Source organism: Tympanuchus pallidicinctus, unplaced genomic scaffold (genome assembly GCF_026119805.1).
Source record: "Tympanuchus pallidicinctus isolate F22 unplaced genomic scaffold, pur_lepc_1.0 scaffold8, whole genome shotgun sequence".
Lineage (NCBI taxonomy): Eukaryota > Metazoa > Chordata > Aves > Galliformes > Phasianidae > Tympanuchus > Tympanuchus pallidicinctus.
The window spans coordinates 34,141,245-34,157,471 of NW_026294802.1; the positions used below are offsets into that span (position 1 = coordinate 34,141,245).

Here is a 16,227-nt window from a genome sequence, read left to right on the forward strand (position 1 = left end):
TTTTTATAAGGGCAGGTAGTGACAGAAGGAGGAGAAAAGGTTTTAAACTGGAAAAGGGTAGATTGAGACTAGGTGTTAGAAAGATATTATTTATTGTGAGGGTGGTGAGGTTGTCCAGAGAAGTTGTCCAGACCCTCTCTCTAGAAGCACTCAAGGCCAGGCTGGATGGGACTCTGAGCAACCTGTTCTAGTGAAAGGTGTCCCTGCCTACAGCAAGGAGGTTGGAACTAGGTGATCTTAGAGGTCCCTTCCAACTCCCAACATCAAACCATTCTATGAGTCTACCTGAGTGGCGAGTGTAAAAGTAGTATTACAGAAAGAGATACGCTCTGGTGTTATCTAGCCTTAATGATTCCATGATTCTCTGAATCATTAAAAAGACCCAGACTGACCTTTTAGAAGATAATATGGAGCCTTTAGTTATTGCAGGTTGTAAGCTCAGTTCCAAAATAGTGGTGATAAAAGGCAGGGTGCTATTTATTACTGATCTCAATTTGGCCACATTTCATTGGCCACTCCTTCCAGAAGGAGTCCAGCAGAGGGCCACAAAGAGGATAAAAGGCCTGGAGCAGCCTGGGCAAAAGAAGACTGAGGGGAGATCTGATTAATGTTTGTAAATATCTAAAGGAAAGTGGGAGGCAAATGGATGAGAGCAGGCTCTTCTCAGTGATGCGTAGTGATAGGACAAGGACCATGGCCTAAAACTTGAACTCAGGATGTTCCACACAAACGTGGAAGAACTTCTTTATGGTGATGGAGCACAGGAACAGGCTGCCCAGACAGGTTGTGGAGTCTCCTTCCATAGAGACACACAAGATCCATCTGGATGCCTACTTGTGTGGCCTATTGTTGGGAACTTACTTTAGCAGGCTGTTGGACTTGAAGATTTCTTGAGATCCTTTCTAACGCCTGCAATTCTGTTATTTTGTGATTTGATAGATTGGTTTCTCCTTCATGATTATGTTGAGTCATTGGGTGGCTTCTGGGGTCTTGTTGTGCTTCTGACTGGGGTAAAATGGAATGTTTATTACAGCATATCCTGGCATTGTAATAAGCTAGCTTTGATGAAGAAGAAGGAAAAGAGATGCAGGGTAGGTAGGATTTGAATCCTTTAAGTTCATCTTGATTTGAAATACTTAGTGCTACTTCAAAAGGCTGCACCATTTGCAAGATATTTCTGAGGTTCTTTCTTTTCTATTTTAATGTTTGCATTTTAAAAAAACAGGCAAGATTGTCATTCTTTAGTTTAATAATGGAATGAGGTAAGTTCTAAACTTTCAGTTGTTTGATCTCGCAAAATCTTTAACTCCTCGTTTGCATGTGAATACACTGATTTTATTCCTACACTATGAAGTAAGATAAGGAGACAGAGCAATCTAGGCAAGGTGGATGCATTTTTTTTTTCCATATATCTTACAGGATATATCTGATATCTTTTATTTTAATTGGAATGTACATTTTCACAATAAATTTATTCAGATAATACAGCAGAGTCAGTGAAGTGCAAGAATGCTGAATAATGGAGATGTACCCCATTCTGTTGACCGTTTCATTTCACAATTACACGATCATTTTTAGTGTTCTGTATCCTGTGGTGTGGGGATTCAGCAGAGGGACATCTACTGTCAGGTGAAGGGCCTGGGTGAAGTGAGTGAAGCAATGTGCAACCACGATGCACGGCCCGCTGACCACAGGCCCTGTTGGCTGCCTGCCTGCACGCGGTACCATTGGCTGGCAGATGGATGGGAGAATGTAAGTAACACTTTCAATTTCAACCTATATTTGATGCAAAGAGTTTTCTTATTTTTTTTCACTTTTGGATACCTTCCTAGTAGCCATTACATTGCAGAATAGCAGTTGAATGTTCTTTTACCAGAAAAATATATTTTTGGTTTGTGAGAGTGGATTTTCCTTTCCTATCAAATACTTCCATATTCCAGCTGGGTATTCACTGCTCTCCACAACAAATACACCATGCTCCACTACATCATCTCACTACTTCATAACTTCTTCCACATTTTTATTGCTGTTTGCTTGAAATTCCTGTGCTCAATTCCTTTCTCATCAGATTCATATATAACCCCGCATATCTTGCATTAATACTAGTTCTTCAAGTACTTATCCATCTGTGTTCCCCTCCTGTATTCCCCCCTTGAGTACTATGTACTCAAATTTGGAATATTTTGCCCAACTGTCTCTGCTCTGAGGGCTCATGTGTCATTTCCTTACTCCACTGGTCACAGTATATCAGAAAAGTTTCCAGATCTATATGTACAAAGCTCACAGCTGGGAAGCTTGCTGTTATCAATAACCAACATTCTCATATCAAATAAGCATTTTCATACTAAAAATAAGAATCCTTACCGAAATAATATATAAAGTGCTCTTCTGCCTGTTCTCATTGCCTAATGATTGGATTATCCCTAGTATGCCTAATATTCTGGGCTGTTCCATGCCTTTAAAAGATGAGGTATTCCTGTAGCTACACCAGCCAACTGGATTCACACTCCATCCCCTGACACAAGTCCATACACGTGCACCTTCTGAATGGAGTTTTTAAAGGCTTTTTTAAAGGCTTAATGGACATATGCACCGCTGCTGAAGTACATTTGCTTGTAGATCTTCTGATCTTCTGATTGGGCTCTTGTTTACATCCCTGATTCTCTCTGACTTTCTGCCATACTGTTTGTGGCCTCACCATTTCACGAAAGTAGGGAATCAATCAGGTTGCAAGATTAGGGGGTTGCAAGACTTGGGTGTTAGCACCTTACTTCTGCCTAATGCAATAGAATTTTTGTCATGTTTTATTTCTCAAAAAGCCCTGCCAATTAAAGGAGTGAGGAGAGGCTGTTCCCTGGTGTACTAACACTGTTGCTTTTCCATGTCAGTAACATATCACTGATTGTTTTACCCTTCAATTCTTGTTCACATGGAGAGAATAGAAGGATAAGGAAAGCTTTCCATCATAAACATTGTTTACTTGGCTCTCTGCTTGTTCAGAGCTTTTTCATCAGGTGAGGTTTGTAAGCCCACATGTACGTTTTGCAGCTTCTTTCAACAGCGTACTTACCTCAGTGAAATTTGCAAAGCTGTCCCTTGGGCCTCGATGCTTTCTCATCAAGAGGACACCAATGTGGGGAGAGCACTTTGTAGCCGGAAGGCAGGTTGACATCAGGGTGGCCCAGACAAGATGGAAGAACAGAATGACAACAGCTTTATGAATTTCAACAAAACAAACGTGGAACATAGTCTGGGGAATGAAGACCCCCTAAGGAGGAGCAGCCCAGAGCCTGGTGACAGCTGCCAGTAGGCCAGTTGTGTTCCTGGAGCAGTGATGGTCAGCAGCCTCCTGGGCTGTATCAACAGGGATACTGCCAGGAGACCAAACAAAGTGATCATCTCCTGTTTCTCAGCACTTGTTAGATCTTGTCTAGCTTCTCTACTCAGTTCTGGTGGCCCAGTGTAAGACACTGAGAAATGGGAGCACATTCAGCAAAAATCCTGCAGGCTGATGGGGGCTGAGCACCTGCTGCTGAGCAGAGGCTGAAGGGACCAGGTGGTAGTTCGTGGGAAATGTGGCAGGAGCCTTCTAATATCTGCAAAGAAGTTGCCAAGATGAAACCAGGCTTCACAGTGCTATGGGGTACATAGATGCAACAGGAGGAAGGTGAAGCCAGAGGTTCACTGGACGTTGTGAAGAACGTTTTCTCAGTTAAGACAAATGAAGTAGTGGAATGGACCACCTAAAGAAGATCTTGTAGTCTCCTCAAGGTTTTCAAGGAAATTTGATAATGTTGGAGGTTATATCTAGCAGAGCTGCTCTGCCTTACAGCTTTTCTGTACTTCAGGTTGCCACTTTGACTCAGTAATATTAGAATTTGAACAATAGCTTTGACCTATATATCAAACCTTGGCAAGTCTCCTAATTGATTGTGACTTGGTCCAAATTTCTGCTAAATTATGTTCAGGTCTCTGACTAGAATCAACAGGCAGTAAGTAAGCAGTGGTATTGGTTATTGCATCTGCTGAAACTGGAGTTTGTGTATTTGAGCCTGCCTTTTTCATCACAACAGGTTTGTTTCAGCGTCCAGAGCAGTTTTGTTTTCTTTTGCTCTATCAGTGTAATATTGTGTACATGCTTCTAGGGATTCCTTATGTTTTGTTTTCAAGACCAAGCTATTCGTTTCATATTTCACTGAAATCCTATTTTGACTTTTCATACAGAAGAGCTTTTTCACTTACCCTATCATTTAGCCTGACATATTTATTTTCTGCTCCATTTCACCCACCAGCTACGGTGTCATGTCATGAAGTGCTATTGTGTTTTTTTTTCAACTGATTGGAAGTGTCTGAACACTAAAAACAAAGGGATTTTGATTCAGTACATAATTCAGTCCAACAATGATAACAGATTTCATATAGGTTGTTGCTGTGTGGGCCTTAATGATGTGTGACAATTGGCAAATAGCCTTACTCTGTAAATAACTTGTTTAGGTACACAAACTGTGATTGTTTTTCTCGTGCTCAGTGCTCAACGTCATATAGAAGAAAGGAAATACACCAGAAGGTTAAGTGTGTGGATGAAAACCAGATCCAAGTGGATGAAAGCTTCTGCAATCCTGCCACGAAACCTCCATCCATCAAAAACTGCAGGAGAGCTCCCTCCAAATATGTTGTGCTCACAGGAGAACTGTCACAGGTAAACTAATGATTTTGCTTACATCTCTGTTGTGTAACTTTACACTGAATGGTATCATACTGTTGTAAAATGTTCAGAGAGAGAAAAACAAACAAACAAACAAACATATTTTCATCTGAATTAGAGTGCCCCTTACCACAGGGCTCCTCTGCTGACTCTCAGGGAAATGTCCTTATGGGACAATCTCACTGAAGCAAACAGAAATCTTTTCCTTGATTTAAATGAAATGTGGGCTCAATCTCTTGTTTTCCTTGCACTACTGACATGTGTATGTGTTTGTGCACATTGCAGCTGAAAGGGAACTGCTCTGTGAGCTCTGACAAGAGCTGCATACAATGTGTCCTATCTCCTTGCGTGTGCTATTGCAGCAGACCTCAACTTCTGCACGCTGTTTAACCAATACGGCATGCATCAGGTTATATGATTTTGCCAGAATAAGGGTTGGAAATGACTTATCTGTGTTTGCAATGCTGTGAGAAGGTTCAGCTCCACAGGAATAACATCAATACTTGGGATTCTGTTCTAGTGTTCAGCCAGCTGCGGGTTGGATTACCAACAGAGGATCACATACTGTGTTGGAATCCATTCTGTTCAAAACAAGCACGCCTATGGCCTTCGAAGTGTGGCGTATCGTAAATGCCCAGTGACACCCTCCCCATACATTTATTACTGTAATATCAAAGGATGCTCACAAGCAGCTACCTGGAGAGTGGGGAAGTGGACCAAGGTGAGTACAGATGTGCAAGCTGATTTTTGCTACCTGCTTCAAGAACAAATGGCTGCCGAGGCATTCACTGAAATACTTCTGTCAATTATTAACTGCCTTCTAAACTAACTGCTGATTGCTCTCCTTGTCTAGTGCTCAGTGTCTTGTGGAGCAGGGGTAAAGGAGAGAACAGTGGAGTGTATGACTGAAAATGGCTTATCCAGTGACTTGTGCCTGCCACATTTAAAACCAGATACCAGGAGGATCTGCCATGCAGAGGAATGTAAGTGACAGCTGTACTTGTTAGATGAACTTCATGTTTTCCGAGCCGATTTATACAAAAACAATGAACATATTTAGAGCATAATTATGGGAAACTAAGTACTAAAAATGCATTCTATCTATGAAATATTAATATGATTTAATCATTCATTTTGAAGGTGAAATTATTACCACCTGCAAAGATATCCAGATCAGAAAAGGGATGAGAAAAGACGGTGAATACCTACTCAACATTAAAGGAAGGATGATAAAAGTATGCTTAATATTTGAGTTTTTATGAACACAATTTTATTAAGTAATACTTTTCTCATAAAGATTTTGCTAAAGGTCTATATTTGCTCTTGCAGATCTATTGTTCAGACATGCACTTAGACAATCCCAAAGAATATTTGACGTTGGTAAAAGGAGAAGCAGACAATTTCTCTGAAGTGTATGGACTCAGGTAAGAAGAAAAAAAAAAAAAAAAAGTGGTTTTGTAAATTCATTAAGTGCATTTATTTCTTCCAAAATAAATCAGTAAAATGATACTTACCTGTGGTAAGAACAGATTAATATAATTTATTTTCCTCAATTTTCTGTTTTGAATATCTAGACTTACAAACACACTTGCAGAAATGAGGATATTTCCAAGCTGGACTTGAGATAGTTGCAATAAATGATCATGTTTTGTTTTTTTTTTCTATCTTGACTTCAGAAATGGCTTCAATCCACACTGATATTTCAGTTGAGCTGAGCTAATTGCTGAATTTCACGTTCAGTAATTGTTTAATATTCTGTAGGTGGCATAATGCAATACAATTATTTTTCACTACAGTATTCTGTTACGGAAAAATGTCAAATGGAAAACTAAATCTTTGCTATTCTCTAGGTTACAGAATCCATATGAATGTCCTTTCAATGGAAGCAGGAGGCAAGACTGTGCCTGTCGAAATGATTACCTTGCAGCTGGCTTCACGGTTTTTAGTAAAATAAGATTTGATGTCGCCTCCATGCAAATTAAAAGTAAGCATTTTGGCAGTTTTAGCCAGTGTGAGCCTTCTGTTGATATTGTGCACGGCTGTGATTAGAGAATTATCGCTTCAATTCACTGTGGATCTAGTAATGCCATTCCTGACAAACAAAATTTGTGTTTTCTTTATGACTTCAGTGGAAATATCAAAGAAGAAAAAAAACACACACAAGAAACAGAGAAACAATTCCTATGTGTGTCTGTCCCAAGTAGTCAAATGACCTGAATTTTGCATTTGCTTATTTGATTTACATATGAATTAGATTCAGTTTCAAATATTTTGTTTCCGTTATTCCATTTCCTCTAATTCATTGGCATATTTTTCTTGAGAAGGTTGAGAACAATGCCATGTCGTACACTGTCCCTTTCAGACTAAAGGGACTGGAAATCTTGCAACACTTTCAAGCCCCTGCCTGAAGATGGCAAACTGGGCCACAGCCAGCTCATGTGGAGCTACGTCCAGCTGCATATCCTCCTATCTTCTCTGTGTCTCAAAGAGCAAACTGGGCTTGTAGATTTGATTCTTGTGGCAAAAGCTGGAATGGACAATATAAAACATAGTTTATTAAAAAAAAAAAAAAATTGTCTTTTTCACACTGTTTTCACCTGAGATTCTAATATTCGAATGCAGTACTTTCAGTGTTGAGTAATTTTCTGTTTTCTAGCCACAGATTTTCTTTTTGCTCAGACTATACTTGGGAGAGCAGTTCCGTTTGCTACAGCTGGAGATTGCTACAGTGCTGCCAGATGTCCTCAGGTATTTATGATTTCTCTCCCCTTGAAAAAAGAAAAAAAGTTTTACTGATTTAGTGCTGCAAGGTTCTAAATTTCTGAAATTCGTTCTGCCTGGTGTGTGTGTGACATTAATAAGTGCTTTTTCTTACTCCTTCCTCTGTTCCATCATCTGCTTTTTTCTGTTTCTACCACAAACTGTATGCCTTTGAGAACTACCAGAGGAAATCAACCTTGTTTAGCTGCTGAATTCAATGTCAGTGTTTTAGTTTGGAATGGCTGAGGCTTCTTAAGTGAATGTCTTTGTGTCCCAGCTTTCTGTTTGTTGGTTCATGCCATGGAGCAGTGTTGGGACGCATGAACTGCATGCCCTCTGGATGAAACTGAATCAAATGATGAGTTCCAGAAGGGCCGTATGTGCTCCAACTGCTGATGAGAACTCAGTCTATGGGACTAGATGAGAGTTAGTCCAGTGTAAAATCTGATTTGTCTACTGTATATGGAGATGAGGTTCTTGACTTTTTCACTTCACAGTTTTGCTCATACTGCAGTCTACTCCTTGCTAATGCAGTTATAGCCCTGGCATAATCTAGTCAACCAATGCTGTCTTTGGAGTCTATTGGAAGAAATGGGATTCCCTAGAAAATGGTTCATAGACTCTTACCACATTAGAAACCTTAGGATATCCTAAGGTGTCTGATAATGACCTCAAGATCATCTCCTGGAAGTGCATATTTATTTTCACTCATTATAAAGGAAGATAAAACCAATAAGCTCAAAACTTGCATGGAAGCGAATATTTGTTGTCTATCTAACCTGGATGCCTAAGCTTAAGACAGGCTGTGTGGGAGGATGCATTCCAGGGCAGATAGAGACCTACAACTTAGGTACAAATGAAGTGCTTAAGTTAGGCAAACTTAACCTTTGGCAAGAAAACTGTTGGAGTTCTTTACAGTATTGAATACCTTCAACATTCAGACTCTGGGCTCAGTGCAGTACATATCTACTTGTGATCAGTAACTTTTGTCAGGAAGTCATTCCGCTGATGTGTTTTTGCACTGATGTATTTTCATTTGTGAGTTAACATTGAAACTAACCCCTGTGTCAAACCCCTGCAGACAAAAAGTGTCCATTCATTCATTCATTCATTTATTTTTACAAAACATAACCCTATGAACGTATTTACGTTGGGCCTGTTAACTGCGGGAAACATTCCACACCATTTGTATGAATTTCCTCCAGATGCTTGATTCATTCATGGAAATGTCCTTTTTCAGCCTTCAAAGAACTATCTACCCAAACGATACTTGCTTATGTTAGTGCATCCTGAGCGTAGGAGTGCTATCAACATATCAAATCTGTGTAGAAATGCACTTGAAACAAATCTGCCGTAACAAACAACGTAAGACTGAATTTTTAGAATGGAATTTCAATGACTTTCAAGAATAAAGACTGAATGGTGTATTTTTACACATATAAAACATATTAAACATACACAGATGTTTTGTATATGTATGTATACATATATATATATCACTGGCAATATTAAAAATAAAATATGAAGGCTGAAATACATAATGGAGATTTTATCTTTGCTAAACATTTGATATTGGGATTTAAGCAATTTTTATAGTCTGAAATCAGAAATTCAGGCCTTTGAGAATTGTATGCGGGTGGCTGGAAATTTTCAGATTAGAGTTCTGCCTAAACCAACACTTAGGCTCTTTGTGGAGGTAGCACTTAGTTTTCCACACATTGCTCTTCTGTGTAGATATAGTTTAATCATTTTCTATTCCCAGGTTTGTTTACTAGCTTTTAAATTGTTTTTCTTGTTCTCATATGAACCATCTGTGTTATGAAGATAGTTTTCAGAGTATTTATTTGCATAAGCAAAGACTTCAAAATCAATAAAATATTTTGAATTGTTTGTATGGCAAAGCATCCTATTTAGCAACAAATGTATTGTTTTATCCTCCATTTATGTTCATGTTCAGTTATGTTATTAAGTATACAGAGAAAGAAATGGGAGATGATATAATAATGATGCTTGGGCAGTTTGCATGCAAAGGTTTGAGACCTGGATGGCTAAGAAGTGATTTATCTCCAATTTCCAGACATCAGGACCTGACCGTGTTGTCTCCTAAAAGTTCAGGCACTTAGAAATGTCTTTCAAGAAAATCAGCCTCACTCTTGCATATTGCATGTACATAATTTTTGTAAATTTAATTTAAATATGTAGCAAGGAGAGTAAAATAATATGAATTAACTGATCATTGAATCATAGAATCATAGAACATCTTGGGTTGAAAAGGACCATAATGATCATCTAGTTTCAAACCCCCTACTAGTGCAGGGTCAAACCACCAGATTGGGCTGCCCAGAGCCACATCCAGCCTGGCCTTGAATACCTCCAGGGATGGGGCATCCACAACCTCCTTGGGCAACCTGTTCCAGTGCGTCACCACCCTCTGTGTGAAAAACTTCCTCCTAATATCTAACTTAAATTTCCCCTGTCTCAGTTTAAAACCATTCCCCCTTGATCACTGTCCACCCTTATAAACAGTCATACCCCCTCCTGTTTATATGCTGTCTTCCAAGAATTGGGAGGCTGCAATGAGGTCTCCCCAGAGCCTTCTCTTTTCCAAAGTAAACAAGCCCAGTTCCCTCAACCCTTCTTCATAGAAGAGGTGCTCCAGCCTAATCAACTGATGTCAGTTCTGCGCTCAGACTTTGCAAACAGGTGCTACTTACTACAGAATAACTGGTTCATGTGCTTTTGTGTCGCGAGAGTCAAAAGATAGGAAATAACGGGATGTAACTAATCCAGGAGAGCTATGCATCTTTGAGTACTTAATGTCCAGATATAACCTAAGCTATCTATATGAGTGTTTTAGTATTTTGAACTCTGTTTATCAGTTCTGTACTTTACCTTTTGTTTTTGTTTTGTTAGGGCCAGTTCAGCATTAATTTGGCTGGTACAGGTCTGAGATTATCCAGTACTGTTAGGTGGATGGCTCAGGGCAACTATGCAACCGCTGACATACACAAATCCCATGTAAGTCAATACTGTTTTATTTACCTGCTATTGTAAAATATTATGCCTCTGGATGTGCTGCTGATGACTCTTTAGTGCAAAGCTATTTATTAATAAAATACAGTGCTCAAGGCCACTGATCTATCTAAATGTTCTTACAAGTGCAGTATGAGGCCTGATAAACTAATCTTAAAGATATCACAACATGTTTAATCACACTTCTTGGAATCTAATACAGATTGCACTGCCTACCTAGCCTTCTCTTACTGGTTTTAAAAGCCTATTGTCACATTGATTGGGTTCATTGAAAATTTGGAGGTACCTAATATTGCCTTATACAAAATACCATTTTATTGAAGATACATACTGCAGGAGTTGCTTCCAACTTGTCTCATAGTGGAAACCAAAAGACCAACTGAAAAGGAGAAGTAAACAAGCAGAGTTAAGAAAAATACTGCATACCAAGTTAGATTGGAAGGTATACAACAATAATGATAAAGGATTTCTCTGCCTGTTCTGTTAATTAAATGCTATCATCTCTAGATTTAGTAATTGTAGGTTTGATCTGTAAAATGCCTATTGTGTGCAAACCTCAAGAAGCATTTCATACAACTGAGATTTCAGCAGCTTCTCTTGATTGACTGTTCTCTCTGTCTAATTTCTAGGATGGTACCAAAATATATGGAAGATGTGGAGGGTTTTGTGGGAAGTGTATTCCTAACACAATTACTGGTCTCCAGCTTCAAATAAAGTGAGAACTCTGATGTGGTAAGAACATCAAAGCAGAAACATCTGTCATTTAGGTGCAAATTGTAGGTGCTGTGTATATACATATTTTTTAATTCTTTCATCTCTGTAATACTCATTACTGTAATGCTCACTGCTGAGAATTCCTTCCTGTTTTCTTTGGTGTTTATTCAGGGAGGTACTGCCTGTTTATGGGCTAACAAGTGTGTAAATCACAACTTCAGGTTTTAATGGGGAGACCTCCGTTCTTTGTAAAGTAGAAACGTCAGCAAGTAAATTGCACTCATGTTGCTAACATGCATAACACCTTAAACTGTGCCATAACTGCATTCTTTACTTACAATTAGCCGGTGCAATTCTTTCTGCAATATTCAGTACTTTCTGCACTGATTTTCTTGATTGGCTCTACTAAAATTTGGGAAGGAAAGGAAATGATCGCTACACAGAGAAAACAGCTGGTAATGTCAAATACGTGCAACTTTGTGTATTCTGTTAAGAATGTCAGTAATTTTCAGCAGGAAAATACATAACCAGTGTTCTTTCTCCTGAGATAGTTTCTATAGATCTGTGTGTTTCTCTGTCAGTAAAAACATTTTTCCTTGTCCCTCTCATTAAATCCTTCGTGGTGCTCAAATACTAGCAGTAATGCTGAAAAGTGTGGTTTGACCTTTGTAGTCTCTCTAGCACATGCTAAACATTTAATGCATAGTATTTCTGTGGTTACAGGAAGAGAAAATAAGAAGTATTGCTTGGAGATCTGATTTTAATCCCTGCCTCTCAACCAAATATACTGTAAAAGCAGTTTATTTGTTGACCATATCACCTTCTGTGTGATTGTCTGAACATGCATTTACTTAAACCCTTTCCACTTACACCTTATTGCAGTGGTATATTAGTAATGACTAGTGTGTCTCCCTTTTATATTCCAATTCAATCAGTAACCTTAGTGAAAACTTTGGGCAGCATCATACTCACAGTGTGGCTAGTGTCTGTCTTTGACTCTGTTTGATTTCTGAATGGTTGTAAATGCAGCTCTAACATCTGCTAATTACAATTATTTCTTCCAGAAAAGTAACTGTGTGATAGAGGGGAAGGATTTGTTGTTTTGCATTACCTTACAGTCCAGAACTGTAGAAGTATGTGCTAACAAAGATAATATGTTTCAGGGGAAATACTCAGGTATTCCAAGCAGAATTTTCTCCATGTCTAGTATCTTATATGATGTAACGGATAACTATACATACTTCTGACAATGTGCATTCTGTAAACCAAATACTTGTTTTGTATGCTGGTAAAATTGGTAGATCAAATGGCAACTATATCAGATTTTTACCCACAAAGAGCTAACCATAAATTAGTAATATGTATTAATTAAAAACAATACTGTACCACATAAGTGTAAGCAGCTACATTTTAGATAACACACGTAGGTAATTATTTTTTTTATCTCTGCATCAGAAATGTATTTTTGCACTATGTGCCTTGTATTAATTGTAAAAGTTATTAAGAATTTAAAACATTATTTTCCTAGAAATGTTTATGTTTATAATTAAAGTCTTGTAATTTATAAAGTATTTATATAATAAATATGCTTGTGTGAATGGTACTTGTATACTTTTTTTTTAATCGAATCCTTAGCACAAAATGTTGCAAAACTATGTTGACTTGTTTGTGCACAGAATAATTATGATACTAATACCTCCTTGCCATGATAGATACAGGTACTGGAATAACTGCTGCACAAACAGATTATAGTCATGCAGACTTTTTCCCTGGAAGGAAATCCTACTTCAGAGGTGTAAACTCCACATCAGCATGCCCCTACTACAGTGATCATCTGTACCTTTCTTGAGGAGGTTGCTTGTAAATCATTCACTGAAATAATCTACTTCATTCTTCCTCCTCCCTCTGCTACACTCAGATCAATTCTTTCGTAGTCTGATCCCTCAATGGTTGCTTTGGCAGGAGGTAAGCTGCAATCTACCTCCATCTACAGGAGGATTGCTTTCTTTTCAACTCTGAAATAGTGATTACAGGCTGGGAATTGCTCACCTCTTCTGCTGCAAAATCACTGAAAAACCATTATCAAACAAAGTGTCTTTTCATGTCATTCAACACAGCATATTCTTATCAGGTAATTTTTTAATTTAAATAAATTTTCTATAATTAAAGCATACCCTCTGACTGAGTGCAACTTCTATATGAAACAACGTTGCATTTAAGATTTTTATTTTTTTTTTGAGGGGGGGTGGGAGCTTTTTTGGGGTCTTCAGCCCTAGTTTAGGGGGAATCTTGTGTTCTGACAATCAATGTGTTCTGACATTGTATGAATTCCTCATATTATGATTCTGGTTTATCTGAGAATCAGTGCTTAATCAATCCTTCCATTTAAACTGGTCAGTTTTCATCTTGAGGGGAATTTAAGGAAAACACGAGCTTCATGACTGACTTTGATGAATCTGGAAACTTGGTGATGCTGACGTGTTTATAGGTTCATGTAATAAAAGGTTTGTTATGGGCTATGCTTACAGTATCGTGCTTCCGTTTCTTCCAACTGTTGTGGCTGCAAATGTGCACAGCATCCCAACTGAGTGGGATCCTACCTGAACACTGGGTTCTGAGCAAGAGGCTGAAGGGTCCACCAAGTGGGTCTGTGCCTGCCAAGCTGCCACTGCTGGTCACAGGCAAGTGGCTCTCCAGATTTCCTGGAGGTTTAGGAGACACTGAATTGTCCCATCACTCATCCATAAGAAGAAAATGAACTAACTGAGGAATGACAATAGCTAGAGAGGATTGTAATATGTTCCCCTGGATATCCTCTATAACGTGTTCAATCTGATCAACGTTTGCAAGACATAACTTATATGCATATTAGCACATAGAGCACTTAGCTGACTGTTGTATGTTGAATGGACTAGGTATAAAAAACAATTTTTGCTCGCGGGGGGGTTGGAGCTACGTGATCCTTGAGGTCCCTTCCAACCCGGGTGATTCTGTGATTCTGTGATTCTGTGAAATGTCACTCTGTGTACACTGAAATGATGGCATACTGCCTAGGACCTGTTACATCTTATTATGACAGAATCTTTCTTCTGGTTGTGTTTTCCCTACAGTGATATCAGGAGCCAGAAACCCTAGCTTTTGTCCTTCACTCCAGTCTGCAGCATAGCTGAAATCATGCTGGAGCAGTCTGTCCTCGTGCCCTTTTGTGCCCCCTCCCTGCACAGAGGAACAGAATACACTCAGGTGTTTGATGTAGGACTGATGTAGGTTGTTGTACAAACAGCCCACCCAACATTGAGGGGAACAGCTGCTATTGATTTCAGCAAGTCTATTTGTCTATGAGGATTTTTGATGGCATCTGTATATTTTTCTGTAATATCCAAGAGGCATGTGAGATGATGAAAGAAGCTTTGTGGGTTTTTTTGTTTTTTTTTTTTAGTCCTTTAGCCTTGAATGTGGTTAGCATCTCAGATTTATTTACTATTTGAAATAAAAATTGCACATAACTTGGAGGGGTTTTACATCTTTGCATTTTCATTGATAGAAACACAAGAGATCCCTAAGAAATTCAGGCCCAGTGTAAAATATTGCTACCTTGCAAATGCTTTCAATGTTTTCCAGGATTTTAAATATGATTAGCAAATGTGTGAAGGGTGGTTGGTTTATGTTCTCATAAAGAAGCAAATAGATTCCTGAAATTTGATGTTCTGCAGCTGTCAAAACCACACTTGTATTGGAAGTGAAATGGAAATAAGCTATAATGTTTTAAACTTACATTATAAAAAAAACAGAGCAGAAAAATTGTATCCAAAAGTAGTTTTAAAGCAAGATCATTTATTTTTTTAATAGGAAATAATGATTAAAATGAGCATTCTATATATGCTTTGCAGTTGAGATTCTGTGTCAGCAATAAATGTATGTTGGCTTTATTTATTTACTTCCTTATAAATTGAACCAATTCCCAATTGCACTCTAAAGAATCCCTCTAAAGAACACCAGAACCCTTTAAAGAAATTAGTTTTCATGACACAGTGCACTTTCCTATTCTCCTGTGGATGTGGTGCTTGAGTCATGGAATGCCACAGGTTGGCATTAGATGCCTTTATGCTTATTGTACTATTGACTAATTGTAGTATTTGATTCACTTAACACACACAAATTAGGACTGAAGCCAGCTGGCAGAGCCAACAGGAGGCAATGTCCTCAAGGCTAAAGAGCAGCAGGCATGGGCAAGAAGTTGCAGCCCAAGGCCTGACTGCTGGTCTGGCTCCTGCTTTGCTCTCTGGCAGTAGCTGGTCATCACCTCCTCAGCCTTTTTCAAGACGACCTCGTTGTATTAAAGAAAATATAGAAGTGGGGGGAGGAAGAGAGGGATCTCATCAGCCTCCCTGTCTCTGCTGTGCGTTGGAAATAGGCTGAATAGATCACAGAAAAAGTTGCTTTTAAAGTGCGTTCCTGCTTCACCGTGCTGGCTTCCCTTCAGACAGGGCAGTTACTGTGATAAGAGCAGAGGAAAATTACCCTGTGCATTTTGTTCAAACAGAAGAACAAGCAATCTGTCTTGGAGCTGAATGTGACATTTAATCTTCTCATCCACAGAAGGTGGTTTTTCTTTTGCACAATTAAGTTTATTTTGCAATAGCAAAGCTTGAGAGGCTTTTCTGGTCTTTGTTTATCCTGGCCTTGGAGAAGCAATCTGTGCTCTGTTTCTGATAAATTTCTCCTCGTGTTCAGTTATGACAGATATTCCTTTGAATTGGCTGTATAAAAATACTGTAGCAGCAGAGCACAGCAAAGATCTAACTGTATTTATGTCTATATTCTGTCTTTAAACATGAACAGCTGTGCATACATTCATCTGTCTCATGTCTGACTGAGCTGCCATCCAGAACCTTTTCCTTTTTAATAAACAAATGTTTCCTTCTTTAATCTGTGTGTGTGTGTTTTCTCTCAGTTCCTCCAACAAAATTTTCTTGTCCGCATATGTTTTTCAAATCTTATTTGTATAATTAGAC

At 38.7% G+C, this 16,227-nt stretch overlaps 1 protein-coding gene across 5 annotated transcripts in view; it reads left to right on the forward strand.

Moving 5' to 3' along the window:
* The window catches only part of ADAMTS20 (ADAM metallopeptidase with thrombospondin type 1 motif 20), an 84,620-nt gene extending 71,808 nt beyond the window's left edge, over window positions 1–12,812 (forward strand). For 4 of the 5 annotated variants that reach the window (XM_052668622.1, XM_052668625.1, XM_052668623.1 and 1 more), the window contains 10 exons: window positions 1,579–1,752; window positions 4,529–4,699; window positions 5,226–5,426; window positions 5,559–5,688; window positions 5,846–5,940; window positions 6,035–6,129; window positions 6,556–6,689; window positions 7,362–7,453; window positions 10,379–10,483; window positions 11,128–12,810. In XM_052668622.1, coding sequence (XP_052524582.1) covers window positions 1,579–1,752; window positions 4,529–4,699; window positions 5,226–5,426; window positions 5,559–5,688; window positions 5,846–5,940; window positions 6,035–6,129; window positions 6,556–6,689; window positions 7,362–7,453; window positions 10,379–10,483; window positions 11,128–11,217 — 1,287 coding nt within the window. In that variant the 3' untranslated portion in view covers window positions 11,218–12,810. Of the gene's footprint in view, window positions 1–1,578; window positions 1,753–4,528; window positions 4,700–5,225; window positions 5,427–5,558; window positions 5,689–5,845; window positions 5,941–6,034; window positions 6,130–6,555; window positions 6,690–7,361; window positions 7,454–10,378; window positions 10,484–11,127 lie in introns of all 5 variants that reach the window. The other variant, XR_008202758.1, reaches the window with a different exon arrangement.
* The last annotated feature ends 3,415 nt before the right edge of the window (window positions 12,813–16,227 follow it).